Source organism: Suillus paluster (genome assembly GCF_016628075.1).
Source record: "Suillus paluster strain FC165 chromosome Unknown EDB91scaffold_33, whole genome shotgun sequence".
Classification (NCBI taxonomy): Eukaryota; Fungi; Basidiomycota; class Agaricomycetes; order Boletales; family Suillaceae; genus Suillus; species Suillus paluster.
Genome location: NW_024537593.1, coordinates 143 through 21,206, shown reverse-complemented (window position 1 = coordinate 21,206; position 21,064 = coordinate 143). Strand labels below are relative to the sequence as shown.

The window sequence follows — 21,064 nt, the reverse complement described above, 5'->3', positions numbered from 1 at the left end:
ACATTCTATACCACAATATGGCCCGGTCATCACTGGCACATGCCCAACCCAGGCCTAATCATCAAGATGCACCCAACCATATTGCCCCAACCATCAATTTGACGCCACTACCCTAGGCCCGGGTGTTGAATTCTATACTATTATATGAGCCCAACCATCCCTTCTACATTATACTGCCCTAGGCCCGGTCGCCGAATGCTCTCTTCAGATCCACATCACCACCCTGGGCCCGGTCGTCAAATTTTATAACAACATATGGGCCCGATTCTACATCACCACCCGGGGCCCAGTCATCATATTTTATACAGCTGTATGGGCCCGGTTGTCCATCCTACATCACCCCCTGGGCCTGGTTGGCATATTTTATTCCATTGTATGGGCCTGGCTGTCCATCCTACACAACCACCCGGGGCCCGGTCGTCATATTTTATACCACTGTATGGGCCTGGCTATCCATCCTACATAACCACCCTGGGCCCGATCGTCAAATGCTCCACCGACATATGGGCCCACTCATCAATTCTACATCACCACCCTGGGCCCAGCCGTCATATTCTATACCACCATATGGGCCCGGTCGTCGATTATCCTACATCACCCCCTGGTCCCGGTCGGCATATTTTATTCCATTGTATGGGCCCAGCTGTCCATCCTACACAACCACCTGGGGCCCAGTCGTCGTATTTTATACCATTGTATGGGCCCAGCTATCCATCATACATAACCACCCTGGGCCCGATCATCAAATGCTCCACCAACATATGGGCCCAATCATCAATTCTACATCACCACCCTGGGCCCGGCCGTCATATTCTATACCACCATATGGGCCCGGCTGTCGATTCTATATCACCACACAAGGCCTGGTCATCAAATTCTGTACCGACATATGGGCCTGACCGTCAATTCTACATCATCCCCTGGGCCCGGTCGTCATATTTTACACCATTGTATGGGCCCGACTGTTCATCCTACATCACCACCCTGGGCCCGGCCATCACATTCTATACCACCATATGGGCCTGACCGTCGATTCTATATCACCACACGAAGCCTGGTCGTCAAATTCTGCACCAACATATGGGCCAGACCATCAATTCTATATCACCCCCGGGCCCGGTCGTTGTATTTTACACCATTGTATGGACCCGACTGTCCATCCTACATAACCTGGTTACCCTGGGCCCGATCATGAAATGCTCCACCGACATATGGGCCCAACCGTCGATTCTATATCACCACACAAAGCCCAGTGGTCAAATTCTGCACCGACATATGGGCCCGGCCGTCATATTCTATACCACAATATGGGCCCGACCGTCAATTCTACATCACCACCCTGGGCCAGTCATCAATATCTAATCCCACTGTATGGGCCTTCTTAGTTGTTACCCATGGGCCAAGCCATAAATATCGAGACCACTAAATACCATGGGCCCACCCGTCCCTATTGGCCCCATCTTGCACCTGGGCCCACCTTGTATGGCTGTGTCACTCGGAAGAATCTCAACTTTGGGTGGCCGTGTAACACGGGCCAAAGTTACTGAAGGGGCTCATGTAACAGATCAAAGCAGTGAAGTCGGAAATGAAGTAAGAATGGATGGATCAGTAAGCATAGCAGAAAGGACATAACTGATAACCGGAGCAATAGCTATTCTAAAAGGAGATAGGGGTGAGTCTGGAGATGAGAGTGGAGCGCCGGGCAAAATAACAGGACGGAGGACCGGACTTTAGTGGTGGGGTTCTGGAATTCCAGATCCAGAGGTACGGGATATGACATAAACGAATGTGCCAACTTTATGTCGCAGGACATTGTTGATCCGTGAGGAGGGTCACTCTCAAGATATTCCCAAGTCTGGGTAGGATGCCGGAGTCTACACTCACTATAAACTGAGGATATGACAGCCTATGCATAATCCTCAGGTTGTAGTGAGTCCAGGCTCAACTGTCGTTGATTTTCAGGTGATCGTCTCCAATCTACATTATACAGCTCCACACCTAGGTTGCAGATGTGGTGTGTCAGCAACTTCAGCTATCAACATCAGGGGTTTATTGCTCAGCAAGGCAAGTTGCAACTGATCTCTGTATTACAGGCCATGATATTGACTATGCTATTTTACGATGCTCTAACTCCCCTAGAGGGTATGTTTGAAAACTTCTTTTCAATCCCCTCATGTCGAACAACCGCAACAGCTCACTTCGTAGGAAGTTTCCCCTGCCCCACCAGTCAAGCCCTGCATTTGTGTTGGGTGTCCTTGAGACCCTTGCACCACCCCTGCATGTTGACTTTGTGACGTCAAGTTGTTAGCATTATTGCCACCCAGTCGTTGCATAGCTATGGCTGATTGGGGTATGTCTGCGGATCAAGTGCTGAAACCCAGCGAACCGAATAGATGGCACCTGTCATATACCTGATCTGACCGCTCCAATATTGATATCCACTCCACTTTCCAACCCCTCCACTCCATCCATCCTCTGCTCCATCTGATCACAAGTCTGCATTCCACCCTACACTTCCACTCAACCGCTCAACCGGTCCCCTTCCATAACCTCTCCATTCAACTGGATTTCTTTCCCCTTTTAGATATATACTTTCCCCTTTGGTACATAGACCCTTACTTCCGGATCACCGGTAATTCCTATTACCGCTCAATCACTGATCCGATGTGTACATATTGATATCCGCTCCGACTTATGTCTTCGCCTATGTAAAATACTTACAAACTATATCCTTGGTACATAGGTTTACTACATAGTTATCCTGATCACTGCCTCATACATAAAAGTATATAACATATCCTGTACTTAGATATTTTCCTTAGTCTTAATATTACTTGTCTTCTCGCAGTTACATCTTGTGAGAATTCTCAGTAGGACCTTGCCTCCTCTGGACACAAGTCTCAACTTGTTGTCACCTCCGACCCTCCAACCCTCCGCTCCGACTTAGAGCTGTGCTCTAAGTCTTTCCCTTATACTCCGCCCCCATCAACTATTCTCCCTTGTCCCTCCACATTATCCTCCGCCTTTCCCGCCCCTACCAAACATTCCCCCTGCTCCTATCCACCCTCCGCATCACTCCCTGCCTTCTCCACTCCACCCCTAGTCAGCCCACCGCTAGTAGCTCTTACTCCCCAACCCTCAAAGCGGACCAAAGCGGACCACTTGTCCTACCATTGGCCAACGTCGGACCTGCTCCAAATTTGGGGCACGTACTCAGCTAAGGGTGCAGCGCAAGAGCTGAAGCCAAGCCCCGACCCCTCTGCTTCCTGAGTTGGCACGGTACCTAACAGTGCCAACAAGTAGAAGTATGAGTGGAGAGCAGTAGAAAAACCAACCACATACACAGTAGGCCCGTGCTAAGTGCTTTGAGTTCCAAATCTTCGGGAAAAGATCAGCAGAAGCGCAGGAAGGCAATACTTCACCCAGATTGAAGGTAGTTGGTCCATGAACGCTTACAAATGATGTCATCAATGAATTGATACGGTCCTACTGTGTGTACCTTTAAGGACAGAATATCCGGACTCCAGCCTGGACATAGTTGAAGTTAAGTTCAAATATATCAAATGTTGAAGTTCAGTGGCGTGCGGGATGAACATTAACATTAACTCATGTTGTAACTTACAAATGATGTCATCAATGAATTGATACGGTCCTACTGTGCGCACCTCTAAGGACAGAATACCCAGTGATATCGGCCACCACATCAGGAAAATGTGGTAAGGCTATATAGCCACCCATAGCGCTATAGCTCGTATAGCCAAGTGCCCAATTGTGCAGGCTTACTACACCAGTGTATAGTGCTATATAGCTCTATTAAAGTTGCTATAGCTGGGTGGAACATACCACAACTATTGTAGCTATTATAGCTCAAAACACAAAGCAAAAATTTCTCTTAATAGCTGTTTGTTGCCATGATAGTGTTCTCAAAATTAAAAAAAAGCGAAAATTCCAAATTATATTTCAACTACTACAATACATGTAAACTAATAACTACAAAACAGGCAAAAATGCGAAAATTACAGGAGGAAGAGGCAAGAGAACTAGAAGGAAGAATCAGAGAGGAAAGATGAATACAAAAAAAAGAAAGACTTACCAAATAGTGAAAATTGCGAAAATTCTTGAGGGAAGAGGAGGGAAGGGAGCTAGAAGGAGAGGATCAGACAGGAGGAAGTGAGAGTCAGAGAAAAGACTTGCCAAATGGTCAAAAATGCGAAAATAGTTGGGGGGAGGAGGAGCAGGAGGGAAGAGAGCTAGAAGGAGAGAGTTAGAAAAAAGATTAGTCAAATAGTCAAAAATGCGAAAATTATGGAGGGAGACTTACCAGAGTTCAAAGCACCAGCACCAGTACCAGCACCAACAACATCAACACCAAGAGAAGGATAGAGAAGCAAGAAGAAGAGAAGAGAGGCAAAAACTCGAAAATTGTAAGAAAAATATGGAAGATAATCTAATGAGGGGGCAGTGGGGGGAAGGAAAGAATGGGAAAAGACTTGTTGGTTGACCGCATTTTTGCTTACATAAGCAGTGCCAAACAAAGCCACAACACAAGACTTGGTGAATTTTCGAGTTTTTGGTTAATAGGACTAGGATTATGACAGTAAGAAAAAGACAATGAAATTGACTGTTAGCATTAGGATTTTGAATACACATAAGGTGAATTTTCGCATTTTTGCTTACATAAATAAGGTGTACCTTAACACTTTTGAACCCTTCAATTCCAAGTATTTTCCTTATAACTCACTAAGATCTTGACTTATTGAAGTCATTAGACCATGGGTAGACTTCCCTTGACAAGGACTACAACTTTGATTTAATCGAAAAAAGTTCCCATGGTCAAGTTGCTTTCTTGAACCCTTCAATTTCGAGTATTTTCCTTATAACTCACTAGGATCTTAACCTATTGAAGTCATAAGACTATGGATAGACTTCCCTAGACAAGGACTACAACTTTGGTTTTCATCGAAAAAAGTTCCCACGGTATACTGGGGTCTATAGTTGTTGAAATGTTTTACTTCTAAATATACTTACCAAACTTTATGGTAATATATAGACTTTCATGATGTCTATACTGGTCTATAGTGCTGTGATAGCTTGCCATAGACTGTATAGAGCTGTGGTGTGCTATCGGGGCTATATAGAGGATGGTCCTCTATATAGAGATATAGTTTTTCCTGATGCAGTCAAGCTTCAAGAACCAGTCTTTCGAAGAATGCACTATATGTCAATAGTGATGGTATTGGTTTTGGTATTGGTTTGTGCACTGGTGAGTGGAGTCCAATATTGCTTTACCGTACATGGGATTATTTATCTGCAGCTATCAAGGTCCGACCGTCTCATAAGGTCCAACCTACGTACAGATCAAATTAAATTTTTACTATCCATCTTACAAAGGTATGAGGGTGTGATGCACATCGTTCACACCACGCACTCAGGTTAAACCTATCCCCAGCCGCTTAGCATTATGAGCCCATGGTAAGGCTTTCAGTATGTACTGTGATCAATACAGTCCGACCAATCGAAGCATGATGGAAGCACCATGGAAGCACCTCCCAGTGGGACCAAATAGTGTGAGCACACTTTTTTCCTTACAATGAGCACTATCATGGCACCTCCAATTAAATACAAAACCCATACAGCTAAACTACAAGCTGAGAGGGCCAAGCACCGTCGCTACTACAAAAAGTACGCAACATTTGCAGCTAGCACCCGAATATTTCTGATCAATGACCTAGGTGCCGTGATGCTATTTTGGCGAAACGCAGGCAGTTACGCAAAGACAGGAACACCCATGACGATGATAATAACCATTCAGATGACGATGACAAACCAATGTTAGTGCTAATGTTGCTATTTTGGCGAAATGCAGGCAGTTATGCAAAGACAGGAACACCTGTGACGATGATAATAACCATTCAGACGACAACAACAAACCAATGTTAGTGCTAATATTGTTGTCGAGGAGGTGTTTGAAAACCATTTGATACCAACAGCCACACACTGTCTGATTGCATTGCCGTGGTTAAACTCGCCAAGGATGACTTCATGCAGCACATCAAATCTCCGCAAACGTTCATTATCGGTGTCTTAGCTAAATACACCAAGTCCATCCCAGACACTCCTGTAAGCCACAGAGATAGAGAAATCCTCAAGGACGCCATGTCAAGCATTGAAGATTTCCTTGACAGGGCCAGTCGAGGGCAAGATGGTATTCTGCAACTATGTGGAGTTAATGACGAGTGGCGCGCAGCAGATCAAGTATGTTGGTGAATGAGGGACACCATCGCTATGGTGGAAGATATCTATTGTCTTACACTTAGTGACGGCGATTCTGGGTTAGCAGAAGCTCATTCCCAGGGAGAGTTGTTGTACCAGAACTACAAAGATCAGTAGCCTGGTTTTCATCTGTGAGTATGCCAAAAATATTTGTGATTCGCCGATGATTTGCCAATTGTAAGATCCAATCATTCATGGTACAAACATTTACGGATTGCGCGGTGCTTATTTAAGGAATAATCTCAGTCTCCCTGCAGTCAATTGCCTCCGTGATCAATCTAATACCCTCGGCAACCGAGTGAACTCTGGAAAAGGATGAGCGGCTCACTCCGGTTACATGGGTAGATGCTCCCTGCCTGCAATGCTAATCAGAAGAAAGTCTCGAGGTGGAAATAACACTTACCAAGTCGCGAAAATGCCAATATGACAGCCACAGTTGACCCAGTAGAAAGGGCTGGAGGCATCTGGGCGAGGAACATGGTACGTCACACCACAGTGAGTCCTCACTGGAAGTGCGGCAGTATTGGCCGGAGTAGTAACCATATTGGTCGTCTGAAATGCAGTAGCAGTAGGGACAGTATTGGTCAGGGTAGCAGGTATCGCAGGAGCGGAGGGTCCTGCTAAAGCAGGAGCTCCAGTAGAAGCTGTGGCCACTTCTTGAAGAGCAGTGATAACTGCATTTTGCACAACCTCATAGAGGGCAGAAGTCAATGTGACAGTACTGGTGCCACTGACGTTCAACTGCGAAAAGAGTGCAGAAAGCGAATCTGAAACAACTATTAGAAAAGGCACGATAATACGGCTGTTGACATACCAGCGCTTGAACCTGAAGACCACCAATGGACGCCGCGGGCACTGTATTATCAGTGCTGGAGGAGGTCATCGCTGGGATATTCAATGCTAGAAGTGTCACAACTCACCCTCTATTATATCTGACTGTTGTGTTGAATGAGAAGGTGGTGAATCTATCCGACTCTATTGGTGAACACTTAGGAATTTCCTAATCCAGATTTGAGGCGGAGTATGAAATCCATTTCACTATTTGGCATGCCTTTTTTCGACGTCATGTCCTTCTCTATCCTTCTTCGAATTCTAAATGCTCGTTCTGCAGCAACCCGATTTCTATTTCAATGAATACTGTTGAACCGCCGACTTCTGGCGATGTCGTAGTCTGATATTCGCCACCATATAACAATGGTATCATAACTCTATGGTCAGTTCAGTTCCACAATGTGTCTGATTATGTTGATCGATAATGCCCCCTCTACTGCAGCACAATCTGATGTCTCTGTAATTTACGAAGGCGGTCCTGGCTTTCAGGCAGCTGCTAATGCAATGGCGGATGAATGCTTCCTCCATCAATACTTGGGCGTGTATTATAATATCCCAGCTCCTGGCAAGCGCCCTGCTGAGGGCCCGCCTTTCTTCTATGTCACATGTGGCCACTTTATTGGTGTCTTTTCCAGCTGGTGAGTACTATTTTGCGATATTAGATATATTTGTGCATTTATATTTACACTAGGGAGACCACATTGAATGCTGTTTTGGGTGTCAATGGTGCACTGTGTCAGGAAGTAGATTCTGTTGCCCTGGGCAAGGAAAAAGTTAGGAAGGCCATTGAGCAGGGGGAAGCTGAGATCGTGGCATCATGGGAGTTTGTTTGAATCTGAGCAGGTTCAGCTTACATATTGTGGTTGTAGTCACTCGACTTGCATCTGCCGTTATTGCATACATGATTCTCCAACTGTAGTGGTTTGTTTACCCATTGACTCGTTGAGTCGTTGGGCTATAGTATTGAGAATCATGTTGATTGTGAAGGTGTGTTGGGTATTGGGTGTTATTTCTATGCCTGCAGGATAACAGTGTTCCTAAGCTCTAGCTCATTGGCGCAGATGATGCCACCAACGTCCACTGGGGACCTTGGAATAACTTTCAAACAGGCTAACAACCATTGCAAACGCCCATGTTTGCATCCATATACTCCGCAGTCCAGTCTTCACATCTACACCTCAGTGACTTTCTCATCATGCCATAAAGGCAGTATGAAGGCTTCGCGCCGTTACATTACAGGTGCACTACCATCAGGCAGTGTCCAGCTTCAACCTGAAGCATCTTATCAAGACTTCAGTGACAATTTCATCGGGGATGACATAGATTTTGGATATATGGATGATGTGGCCATGACTGATGACACTCCAGTGCCTGCTAAGCGGAGACGCACTGCAGCTGTAAGAATTTGTTGATCGTTTAGTTTACTTCACTAACTCTACCTTCAGGATAACCCCCTTCTAATGTGGCTAGGCGATCATGACTACTATCTGGCCGAACTCATTCGGTTGGACGGCCAAGGTGACTACACCTCAGATAGTTGCTGCCAATGCAATGTCTCTGCTCTTGCTCAGTTCCGATGCAATGACTGTTGTGACATGCAGCTATACTGTCAGAACTGCATTGTCATCAACCATTTGCAGAGCCCCACTCACTGCATCAAGGTCTGTTTGAATTCACTCTGAGTGGTTGAGTCGGCATCTAATTCACTTTAGGAGTGGTCAGGCTCATTTTTCCGGGCTATGTCACTTAAGAAGCTTGGTCTGAGGATTCAGTTAGGGCATGCAATTGGCAAAAACTGTATTCTGCCTCGCAAGGCATTTAACGACGACTTCGTGCTAATTGACACCAATGGAATACATGAGATAGCAATCGACTTCTGTGCCCGTGAAACATCTCAGACACATACCAGGCAGCTCTTGCGCATGGGCTGGTTCCCCTCGACGACTGTAGATCCAAGGACTGCGGCAACTTTCCGAGTCTTGCAGCATTACCAGATTCTCTCTTTCGAGTCCAAGGCCTCCACATATGAATTCTATCACTCACTGGTTCATATATCCGACAATACTGGTTTGATTATAAACCCTTCATGCGTATGGTTTTTGATTATAAACCCTTCATGATCGCTATAAACCCTTCATGCGTATGGTTCGTGAGTGGCGACACCTAAAGATGTTGAAACGGTTTGGTCGCGGTCACAATCCAGCTGGTGTGAGTGGTACCAAAGAGGGTGAATGTGCCGTCCTCTGTCCAGCTTGCCCACAACCTGGCAAGAACCTGCCCTCTGACTGGAAAGAAGGGCCAAACGCCAAACGGTAAGACTCACCATATGTGAACCAAATTATGTGTTTATCATGCTCAGATGGCTGTATTCGTTGTTTATAGCTATCGACGCCAATTTTCGCTTGAAAAGACAAGCTATTTCTACTGATGAAGCAGACCCAAGCCTCTCGATGGGATGGTCATACTTTGTAGAAGAGAAGAAGTTCAAAACCCACCTCAAGGAGCATTTGTCTGAGACGCAGGAGGTATGGACACAGTTTAACCTATCACAACATATCGCTGAAGGTACCTTCGCAGAAAAGTTCTTGCTCGAACCACAATGCTGTGAATGTGGCCGAGACGAAGCTATCGCAGGGTCTTGCGGCTACTGGAGTAGGGACAGTTGATTGCGCACGACATAATTTCAAGCACCCAAATGGTGTTGGGGACCTACAAAAAGGAGAAAAGTACATATGTCACACTTGTTGAAGCCACTCTAATGTATTGAATTTTTAGGTATGTTAACATGGACTACCTTTTCTTCTCCACACTCCATGATAACTGTCTCAACACTCTGAATGTGTCCTATGACATCGCATTTCAATGGCACAAAAACTTATGGAGTCGCATGGAGTCGCTACCCAAATCGCACCACATTTCCTACTTACATGTTTTTATCCGCTTCTTCATCCCCAAGTTCCACCTTTCGGCACACATCAACAAGTGTCAGACGATGTTCTCTTTTAATTTCACGCATTTTGTGGGCCGCACAGATGGGGAGGCACCCGAGCATGGTTGGTCCAATATCAATCCAGTCACATCAAGTACAAAGGCAATGGGACCGGGCTGTCGTAGGGACACCTTAGATGATCATTTTGGTGATTGGAACTGGAAGAAAGTCATTGGCTTAGGTATGTTATTTATTCTGACTCATTATTCGTGTTTGGTTAATAATTGAGGGATTATGTGCATCTCTCATTCATAAAATGCAGGAAGCGGTAATGGAGAAGGCCGATCATGAGGCTGCATTCCAGGAGTTTAATGCTGTGATTTCCTCAGACCATAGGTCAATGTGGACAGCCGAAATGGAAAATGGGAGGAAAACCCAAACAATACATGTGTTACAAATCCCCTCGAGTGCAAGTCAATTCGTGAGTTTTTGTCTTAGCATTCAATTATATTTACCGAGGTATCAATTATCCAGAAATCACGCAAGCTGCAGCCCGTCTGAAACTTGTGGAGATGGAAGCACAAGAGCTTGCTTGTGGGATCAACCTATCTCTGCACCCTGACATCTCCCTGAGTGTTCTTATTGTGTTAGGGTTAGACCTCGAGGAGGAGCAGTAAGTAGCTGTACCTAGATACCAGATGCAAGGCAACTAACACCCGAGACAGACATTGTGTGAAAGCAGCATCTGAAGGGATGGGTCTCCATGTTTCTGATACACAGAAAGGCACGCTCACGCGAATGAGAAATGTGCTGCGTCATAAGATTGAAACATGGAGACATGTGCAGGTTCTGTACATGCCTACGGTACAGATTCTGACCTCTACTGTGGTTGCCATCTAGTCTGAAAAGCAAGCCATGCAATTCCAGACTTCGCGAGCATGAATGGGATTTGTGGTACACCCAGGCCCACGATGTGCTCGAAGAGCTTCAACAATGCCTTCGTGTGCACTGCTCTATGCTCACCTTCAAGCGGGAATGGGTCCGTGGTCAAGGTTCCAACACTCGTGCTCAGAACGCACTTGCTTGTGTGCACGTGCGGCAGGTGACGTGCAAGAAGAGATACAGGGTCGCCTGGGAGGTGCTGAAGTCTTTGGCCCCTCTTTTGAAGAAGACGCGATGACAAGGATGGCTGCAAGACCTGAAGGACGAAGATGTGAAGCCACTAGTGGACCCTTTCGGCAGAGAGACCGAAGGTCGCCGTCGCCTGACGTGGATCTGGATGATGACGGGGGTGGATACAGATGGTGATGGAGGTGACGTGGATGGTAAGTTTTTTTTAACAAGCTGTCACTGACAATAGCATCTAAATCTTTTGCTAGGAGTTCACGTGGAATGGTGCAAGTCCCGAGCAAGAGCAATGCGCTGGGCGGAGGAGATAGAGTTGTTACACAAGGAAATGCAAAGGGTGCTGCAGTTTTTAGATTGGCAAGCAGAGTGGTGGGATAAGCAGCAGGACCGATGCAACTGCGAGATGACAGCTGAACGTGAGGGCTTGGTAGCATATGCCAACAAACAGGCAAACATTCGATGTCGGCTCGCATCGCGCTTTAGACTGCTGTGGGCCGCTTACCTTCCCCAGCCCCCTCTGAGCTCGAGCTTTATATCAGGCGCACCCCTGGATAACATCACACAATTCCCTGACCTCATGCTGCCCGATCTCTAGTGTAATGAACCTTCTGTTCTCTTTGGTGCCTAGCTTCATTTCAATGAAGGATCGTCCAATGTATTTTAGTTGCCAGAAAATAAGAATATGTAGTCACCGGAAAATAAGAATACTATGTAGTCACCGGAGAATAAGAATATGTAGTTGCTGGAGAATGGGAAGCCTGGCCTACTAGGGAGGGAGCTGCTCTGATAGTTAGCCTGGTTTAATGCATTACAATTCAGGCTAACTAGCCTCATTAATGCAATACAGTTGACTGGTAGTTACCAGACTTAATGCATTACCCCTACAGGATATTGTGCAGAATCAGGGAACTCGCTCAGTATGGATGGACTGAATGGAGATGTGATCTCCGCCGCCCGATGACACATAAGATCGCCGCGATGCATCATGGGAAGGTGCTACTAATTGACTGGGGTCAAAGCTGCTAGGTGTACTCATTGGTGCCAGAGTAGCATGTGGGATATGTAATATAATACCAAGTCAATCATCTACATGGTGTCACTGACATTTACCAGGGGTCTGAGCAGGGTGAAGAAAGTTTGGTCATGAACAAGAGACATGATGCAGATTGGAGCCAGATTAGAGAAACCGGCATATAATCTAAATGGCCTCACCGGGATGGAGTAGTCAGTGACACAACAGTGATTAGGGATAATGCGGAAATGAGATGATAGTATTGTTCCATAGGGTCATCTAGACAAATATAATGTTCAATGTACATAGGATGGCATGAGCCAGTGTGAGATCACCTGTAAACACACGAAAGGGAAAAGAGACAATTATCATTGGATGACAGACAGAGTTTCAGCAGATGTAAACTCATGCCTGATGCGAGGCGGGACAACGACAACCAAAGAAAAACCCACAGCAGCTCACTCCTTCATAGACAATGTCCTCCGCTCCACCAGTTGAGCCTTGTTGTGTTGGTCGTCCTTGAGACCCTTGTGCACCCCATCAGGAAACCGACACGAAAATGATAAGATTTGAGAAAGCTTTATCTAAAGTACAATTTGTGTAATATGCATCATAATTGTACTTCGCTTGAGAAAGCTTTGAATACCCGGACTAAGTTGGATAGAACCCACCAAATGCACATTTGTGACAGTTTTGTTACAATTATCTACCAGCTCATCATCAAGATGGCATATATTGTAATGCCCACCAGCGCGACAAAGGAATATTATGTTGTTAAAATACCCCACAGTCATCTAGTTGAGTACTACTTGTAATACACTACAATTTTGCCCTGCCCTGGTCATGGCATGTAACCTTCGGCAGTCTTTTCTTCCTTTGCAATCTCTAGATGAATGCCAATGTCAGATAAAGCTATATATGGCCGGACTACATGGGATCAAAGCTGCCAAGGGTCCAAGGGTGTGGAGCCATGATAGTGCGCTACCATGTTGTCTCAACATGGCTGTTGCATGCAAGCCATGCTTCTTATTGTAACCTTGACAAAGCCTCCCTCATCGTTGATGTTGGGTATATAGTTATGACACTAGATTGGGTTGCACAGTTTTGCTAAGTACACAATATGAGTAACTAATGGCAACGTGCTATCATCCTTCCCAACTTTGATGACATACATCAGTAAACTACAATGTTCTGTACAGAACTGTCCAGAGCTGTACAGTGCCCCAGTGCCACAGCTCCCAGTGCCACAGCTCCCACAGAGCCCCAGCTTCAGGTAGTAAATAAACAAAAACAAATTCACATTTTAGTCTCATATATTTTTCGCGTTATTCTAAAGAGCTAACATACCATTAGATATTTATTCTACTAGGTACTTTACCCGCTCTTACTGAGGTCTTTTCATAGAGCCTGAGATATATTTATTCTACTAGCTCCCACTTTGTGCGCCGCTCGCCTGAACTCACTTTAGGTTATGAGCCCTGACACGGCCATGGAATCTTCGCTCCCCAGCAACACTTCTGCGCTATTCAACATCCCCAAGCTAGCCGAAGACGGCAGCAATTGGATTACCTACAAGGAACGCATGTTGACCGCGATCAGTGCTAGAGGTATGATGCGACATGCAGATGGCCATGCCACGAGACCAGTATGATATAGTATCGACCCGATGATGAGCACCGTCAAGAAGCCAGATGGCTCGATGCCTACACCAGCGGAGATTGAGGAGATAGAGAAGAAAATAGATGAATATTTGCAAAAGGACTCACTTGTGAAGCAGCAAATCTTCAGCACGATCACAGATCGTCTCTTGCTGCGTGTTCAGAAGCTCAAAGATGCCTCGAAGATTTGGGAGGAAATTTGCCATATCCATGAGGGTAAGACCGAGTTGGTCCAGATTGACCTCCACTGCAGGCTGCAGGACTTAAGGTGCAAAGAGAATGGTGACGTCAAAGCCCATTTCTTGGAACTCCTGAGACTGCGCGAATCCCTGGCAGGCATGGGCTCGGCCCTACTTGGCTCGCTCCCTGAATCCTATAGACCCCTCCTATCCTCCATTAATGCCGCTGCAAAGATCATGCAGAAGGCACTCACCCCCAATGAACTTATCACCGTCATCAGCGAGGAATACGAGCATCATCTCCTCACGGACCATCAAACCTCCAAGAAAGGGTCAAACGTGGCACTGATGGCCAAGAACGGACCTGGAAAGGGCCGTAAGCCCTCAGGAACGAACCAAGCTGGTGCAGATGTAACGTGTTTCAACTGCAAACATAAAGGACACTACAAAAGTGATTGTTGGAGACCTGGAGGGGGCAAAGAGGGCCAAGGGCCGAATCAGCAACGCCAGAAGAAAGGTAGCTGTTCACCTAAGGAGGGAGCTAATGCAGCGACCTCTGAACCTACCCCACCAGAGAACTTCACGTTTGCAACGTCCAGCTTGGCTAGCATAGCCAAGCAATTGAACATCCCCGTAGAGCGACACAGCGCCATCATTGATTCAGGTGCCAGATCTCACTTCTGCCTGGATCGGTCCAAGTTCGTCCCCATAGAGGCACAGGACGTCCATATGGTCAATGGATCCACCATTAGCGCTATAGGCAAGGGAGACATCATGTTGGACTTACCAAATGGCAAAGACCGCACTTGGGTCACTCTCAAGGACGCATTGTATAGTCCCAAGATGGCCTTCACGCTCATCTCGACTAACAGGATCACTGCGGGAGGTTTAGCCGTCCATTTCAAGGACAAGATGTGCAAGATTTTGTCGCCTGCCCCCAAGCATAGCGTTATTGCCACCATTCCCCAGATCGCGGGTCTCTATAGCGTCGCTGGACGGCATCAGCACCACGCTAACATCGCACGAGCAAAACTTACCATCTATGAGCTGCACCAAATGCTAGGACATGTCTCTCAAACCGCGGTTCTAGAGGCAGTAAGAAAGGGCCTGATCGACGGCATCAACCTAGACCCGAACTCCAAGCTGGAGTTCTGTGACACATGTGCTAAGGCTAAAGCGACACATAAGCAATTCCCGAAGGAATCTGAGAGTCGAGCGAAGATGTACGGTGAGGTCATCCACACGGACCTGTGGGGTCCAGCCAGAACTGAGAGCCTGGGCGGTAGCCTTTATTATATGACCTTTACCAATGACTTTACTTGGCAGACTAAGGTCAGCTTCCTCGCACACAAGAGCGACGCCCTAGAGACGTTCAAGGCATATGAAGCCTGGTTGTCGCGACAATGCGATGGGACGCACATCAAGACCCTCAGGTCTGACTGTGGGGGAGAATACTTGAGTCGAGAATTTGACAAGTACCTGAAGGAAGAGAGGATTCAGCGGCAGTTAACGGTGCATGACTCACCACAACAGAATGGAGTGGCCAAGCACCTCAACCGCATGCTTGTAGAGCTAGCGCGTGCTATGCTCCTTGCCCATGATCTCCCGATCTTCCTCTGGACAGAGGCAGTTAACTACGCCACTTGGCTAAAGAATCACTTACCTTCCCGTGCTATTCCGGACCACACCCCTTTTGACTTGGTCCATGGACGATGTCCATCGCTCTCGCAGGCCCACGAATTCGGATGCACTGTGTTCATTCACGTAATGACTGGAGGGAAGTTGGATGCTAGGGCCGAGGAAGGACTGTTTGTTGGGGTGGATGAGGGGAGCAAGGCCTATCGAGTATACTGGCCAGGGAAGAGGCAAGTGTCGGTCGAGAGAAACATTAGTTTTAGCCCGGTGAGTGTGACTGTGGCAGCAGATGTACCAGACAAGGGGGAGTCCAGAATGCCACCAGCAGCTCCTACCAATAGTAATGTTCAGAACATCATGCCCCAACCACCCTCCACACCGCCCAAAGCGCCTCGACAACTCGAACCACCACCAGCACCCAGAGCGACCCGCTTGCAACCTCTGCCTGGATATTATGCCACCCTGCACCAGGGGGAGAGTGCATCCTTGGTCTTCCACCCTGCAGAAGCAGACCTAGCGGACGAATATGCCGCAGCTGCAGCAGAACCCGAACCAACTCTCCAACAAGCCCTCAATGGCCCAGACGCGGTTGAATGGCAAGAAGCAATAGACTATGAGATAAGTCAGTTGGAGAAGCTGGGAACATGGGAAATAGTAGACGCACCTCCCCGCACTAACCTTATACCCTGCCATTACGTCCTGGCGACGAAGAGAGGTCCCGGAGGCAAGAAATTGAAGCTGTGAGCACGGTTGGTAGCTAACGGGCAGCATCAGCAATATGGCGTTGATTATTTTGACACTTTTGAGCCCACATCCAACATGTCAACGATCTGCGCCATCCTGACAGAGGCCGCCCAGCAGGATTGGGAAATCCACCAAGTTGATATAAAGAGCGCTTACCTCTATGTGGACGTTAAAGAGGAGATCTTCATGTGGGTGCCACCAGGGTACTTGAAGGGTGGAGATGAGAGAAAGGTGTTGAAGTTGAAATGGAGTTTGCTGGGATTGAAGCAAGCCGGATTTGAATGGGCGGAAGAGTTAGCCGGGGTATTCGCCAAGATAGGATTCACATGCTCACAAGTCGACCAAGCTGTGTACTTCAAGCATTCCCTGACCCAGCACATGGTTGTCACTGTATTGGTGGATGACATGGCGGTCACGTCTAACCATCTCCACCATATCAAGCGCTTCAAAGCCCAACTCCGCGATCATTTCGAGATATTGGACCTGGGAGAGCTTAATTGGCTTCTAGGACTTAAGGTCGAATGCGACCATGAGGCACGGACCATCACCCTTTCTCAACGAGCGTATATCGACACTATCCTTGAACAATTCTACCTTACCGATGCGAAAACTGCGCAAACACCTATGGACGTAGGAACCGTCCTGTCAGCAGACCAGTGCCCCGCGACACACGCCGAACACAAAGCCATGCAAGTTGTACCTTACCAGTGGGCCATAGGGTCCCTGATGTACAGTGGCTCAAAAAACTGTCCACATGTTTTCACATTTTTCATTATCTATGATATTGTGTGAGAATATACAACACATCAAGGACATGCTGGTACCATATTGTAGTACTACTTCAGGGCTTCCAATTGAGCCCTATGGCGTGGGAATTGGTCGAGATATGGTGGAGATATGAGGCTTACAAAATGATGACTCATGTGGACAGTTTTTTGACTCAAGTATTTTACAGTGATAATCAGGTATTCTAGTACATTGTGTGACCTCCCTTGGCTTTAATTACTGCCTCTATCCTTCTAGGCATACTCTCAATCAATTTCTGGCAATATTCTGCTGTAATCCTTGCCCATTCCACTGCTACTCTCTCCCATAGCTCCTATACTCCTTTAGGGGGGGTTTCATAGGCTTGAAGCATCTTCTTGAGTATTCCCCAGAGATGTTCAATGACATTGACATCAGGGGACTGTGCTGGTCAGTCAAGAACATTGATATTATGTTCTTTAAACCATTGTCTGGCTCTCCTAGATGTGTGCTTGGGATCATTATCCTGTTGGAAAATGATGTCTTCTTCATCAATCCCTGAGTCAGCTATGCTAGGCAGCAAGTGGTCATTTAGAATGTCCACATACTGCTCAGCATCCATCCTCCCCTCAACTTCAGTGGGCATACCCACACCATTCCATCTCATACAGCCCCATACCATTAGAGAACCTCCTCCAAATCTGACAGCCTCACTAACCTCTCTGTCTGTTAGAAAATCCCTCTTCTTTTTCCATACATATACCTTCCCATCTGACCCAATCCTATTGATTTTGGTCTCATCTGAACATATAACATGCTTCCAGTCCTCTACAGTCCAGTTTTGATGGGCCAAGCCAAAGGTAGTCTTTTCAGCCTATGTTTAATAGAGATAAGAGGCATTTCTTCTTTGTTACTGCCTTGAGATGAGCTGCCTTGAGAACATTCCTCACAGTTTGTGAAGAGACAGTGGTGGTGATGGTGGAATTGGTATAATGGGTGGCTTGGAGGGCATTATTAGCCTTTCCTGTAGTGATATGTTGGATGATAGCCCCCTTATTAGCAGAGGTGGACATCCTCCACAAGAGTTTTCCTTGTCCAGGTGGCTTTCTTTGATACACTTGGCTGCAGTAGACTTGCATACTTCAGTTCTAGAGGAAATTTGATGAGCAGAGAGGCCAGCATAGGACAAAGAGAAGATATTATCCCTTTGAGTAGAGGAGACGGCTTTCATGGTAATTATGACCATGACACATGAGACATTCTGGTTTATATAGTTAGATATAGTTTTAAGAGTATGCCTAGAAGGATAGAGGCAGTAATTAAAGCCAAGGGAGGTCACACAATGTACTAGAATACCTGATTATCACTGTAAAATACTTGAGTCAAAAAACTGTCCGCATGAGTCATCATTTTGTAAGCCTCATATCTCCACCATATCTCGACCAATTCCCACGCCATAGGGCTCAATTGGAAGCCCTGAAGTAGTACTACAATATGGTACCAGCATGTCCTTGATGTGTTTGTATATTCTCACACAATATCATAGATAGTGAAAAATGTGAAAACATGTGGACAGTTTTTTTGAGCCACTGTACGTTGCAACCAGTACTCGCCCCGATATCGCATTCTCAGTAGCTACGTTATCTCAATTCATGCGCAACCCCGGACGAGTGCACTGGAAAGCCAACAAACACGTCTTTCGGTACCTTAAAGGTACAGCCAATCTTGGACTCACCCTAGGAGGCACATATGCTGGGATCAAAGCGTACATTGACGTGGACTGGGCATCCCAGCTGCACAGACACTCAATGTCGGGCTATGTTGTTATGCTAAACGGAGGACCCATAGCATGGAGCGTGCGCAAACAGCCGCTGATAGCACTGTCAACCGCAGAAGCTGAGTATATCGCGCTTACGACAGTAGCACGAGAAGTGCTCTACTTACAGTTACTCCTTGACAAACTCTACAGACAAGTTGAACTTCCCACCCCCGTATATTGCGATAACCAAGCTGCAATAGCTCTCGCGTCAAACAACAAGTTTCATTCACGTACCAAGCATATCGACTTATGATACCACTTCGTCCATGCACATGTCAAGAACAGCACATTTGCACTCGAGTACTGCCCAACAGAAGATAACGTTGCAGACACATTCACCAAAGCACTACCCCGTCCCTGCCTCCAGAAGCTACATGCTCGGATGAGCTTAGAGCCTTGTGCTCAAGGGGAGCCCATTCAGTGTACAACTCCGTGTTAGACGGGCCAGCCGAGGGACATAATATCCCATATTAAACAGGCCAGCAGACCATGGGCCGATGTCATAATATCCTCGATGTTGATGGGTGGGCCAATGTGTATATAATACTCGATGGTAATGGATGGGCCAATGTTGTCACTATGTGTAAGGGATTTGATAGAGATGGGAGGGCCGAGATATTTGAATGATGTAGACTAGTGGGCAGATGGAACTGTTGATTGCATAGGCGGATGGGCCTATGGGACTGTACATCATATAGACAGATGGGCCGATGGAACTGTCGATTTTATAAACAGATGGGCCAATGGGACTGTACATTACATAGACGGATTGGCCGATAGAACTCTCGATTTGAATGATGTAGACTAGTGGGCCGATGAAACTGTCGATTATATAAACGGATGGGCTGATCGACCTGTAGATTGTATAGATGGATGGGCCGATGGGACTGTAAATTGAATAGATGGATGAGCTGATCAACCTGTAGATTGTATAGACGGATGGGCCGATGGGACTGTACATTACATAGACGGATGGGCCGATGGGACTGTAAATTGAATAGACGGATGGGCCGATCGACCTGTAGATTGTATAGACGGATGGGCCAATAGAACTATCGATTTTATAGACCGATGACCTAGGAAGACAGATATTAACTCAGTGATACTGGACGTTGGAATGTGTTACTTGGTGCTCGGTACTCAGGCCTGAGTGGTTGGTTATGGGTGGTCGGGACCCGGGACTGACTCGGCATGTGATGCTCGGTACTCGGTGCTCGACACTCGATGCTTACGACCTGATTGAAAGTATTCAATGCTCAACATTTGGTCAGGGCTGAATCGCTTTCTCAGAGGTATGGAATTTATGAATATACTAATGACCCTCCCTGGCCGATGTTTCACCAAATGGAATCTTTACCGAATCCATCATGGCCCATCCACATGAAGGAACACCTGCATAAATATGGACTGAATCCCTCATATACCATGCCCAAGCAACCCGATCCCCTGCTACTTCATGGACCCCATGCCTGACTATCCTTCCTGAAAATGCTATCATAACCCCGTGATCATACATGAACTCCAGCTGAAGGCTGGGCATGCTCATGTGAGCATTAGAATAATTCCCCACAGTTGTGAGAATGTCAAACCACTCAGGAGATGATAAGTGGTCTCTATGATATGGGGTTTGCTGATTAGAAATGACAGAGAGGGTATTGAAGACGGAAGCCCAGAGCTTGAGGGTCTCTGACATGTTCGGAAGGTTCTTGGTTTCGGCCGACTCACCGAGGCTTGAAAAGGCACGCATGCCTGCCCAGTACTGTCGAGGATGCATGACCCTGAGTGCTGCTGAGGCTATAGCTGCTGGCCTCGCAATAGCTTTGAGGATATCCTCAGAAAGTGGACCCTTCAAGGAAGCGGATACCTCCGGATCTGAGACAGTCTACAGGAGTGGTGAGTTTAACTACCGAAGAACATCGGCATGTCATGGCATCTAATCTCATGCCCCTGCTGAAACCACACTGGGGATATATTGATGCATCCGGCAGTGATGTCACCATTCCCGGAGCCTTGACCGAACCACTCTTCATTAGTCCGGCAACTGCCGCCAACTTTTACACTTTTTTTGAGTGTGGGAGTCAGCAATTGCGAGGCCTTCCAAATTTCTTCCTG

At 46.7% G+C, this 21,064-nt stretch overlaps 4 protein-coding genes across 4 annotated transcripts; 2 read left to right on the top strand and 2 right to left on the bottom strand.

Annotated features, from left to right (window-relative positions):
* Window positions 1-3,936: 3,936 nt before the first annotated feature.
* On the bottom strand, window positions 3,937-4,766 carry EDB91DRAFT_1337100 (uncharacterized protein; the record flags this gene model as incomplete). Its single annotated transcript, XM_041325568.1, has 5 exons — window positions 3,937-3,990; window positions 4,021-4,040; window positions 4,094-4,250; window positions 4,322-4,414; window positions 4,742-4,766. The coding sequence occupies 5 exons, from the start codon at window positions 4,764-4,766 to the stop codon at window positions 3,968-3,970; spliced, it is 318 nt and encodes a 105-aa protein (XP_041176197.1). The 3' UTR covers window positions 3,937-3,967.
* An 836-nt stretch (window positions 4,767-5,602) lies between these two features.
* On the top strand, window positions 5,603-6,390 carry EDB91DRAFT_1249371 (uncharacterized protein; the record flags this gene model as incomplete). Its single annotated transcript, XM_041323069.1, has 6 exons — window positions 5,603-5,682; window positions 5,733-5,831; window positions 5,867-5,935; window positions 5,991-6,120; window positions 6,173-6,255; window positions 6,318-6,390. 6 exons carry the CDS (start codon window positions 5,603-5,605, stop codon window positions 6,388-6,390), a joined length of 534 nt encoding a protein of 177 aa, XP_041176196.1.
* Window positions 6,391-6,502: 112 nt separating this feature from the next.
* On the bottom strand, window positions 6,503-7,156 carry EDB91DRAFT_1249370 (uncharacterized protein; the record flags this gene model as incomplete). The annotated part of the gene is made up of 3 exons (XM_041323068.1): window positions 6,503-6,629; window positions 6,677-7,014; window positions 7,088-7,156. 3 exons carry the CDS (start codon window positions 7,154-7,156, stop codon window positions 6,503-6,505), a joined length of 534 nt encoding a protein of 177 aa, XP_041176195.1.
* A 359-nt stretch (window positions 7,157-7,515) lies between these two features.
* Window positions 7,516-11,756, top strand: EDB91DRAFT_1249369 (uncharacterized protein; the record flags this gene model as incomplete). The annotated part of the gene is made up of 14 exons (XM_041323067.1): window positions 7,516-7,742; window positions 7,796-7,927; window positions 8,315-8,501; window positions 8,550-8,765; window positions 8,817-9,194; window positions 9,259-9,416; window positions 9,464-9,629; window positions 9,682-9,830; window positions 9,880-10,274; window positions 10,532-10,706; window positions 10,759-10,873; window positions 10,947-11,171; window positions 11,238-11,358; window positions 11,413-11,756. 14 exons carry the CDS (start codon window positions 7,516-7,518, stop codon window positions 11,754-11,756), a joined length of 2,988 nt encoding a protein of 995 aa, XP_041176194.1.
* Between the last annotated feature and the right edge of the window lie 9,308 nt (window positions 11,757-21,064).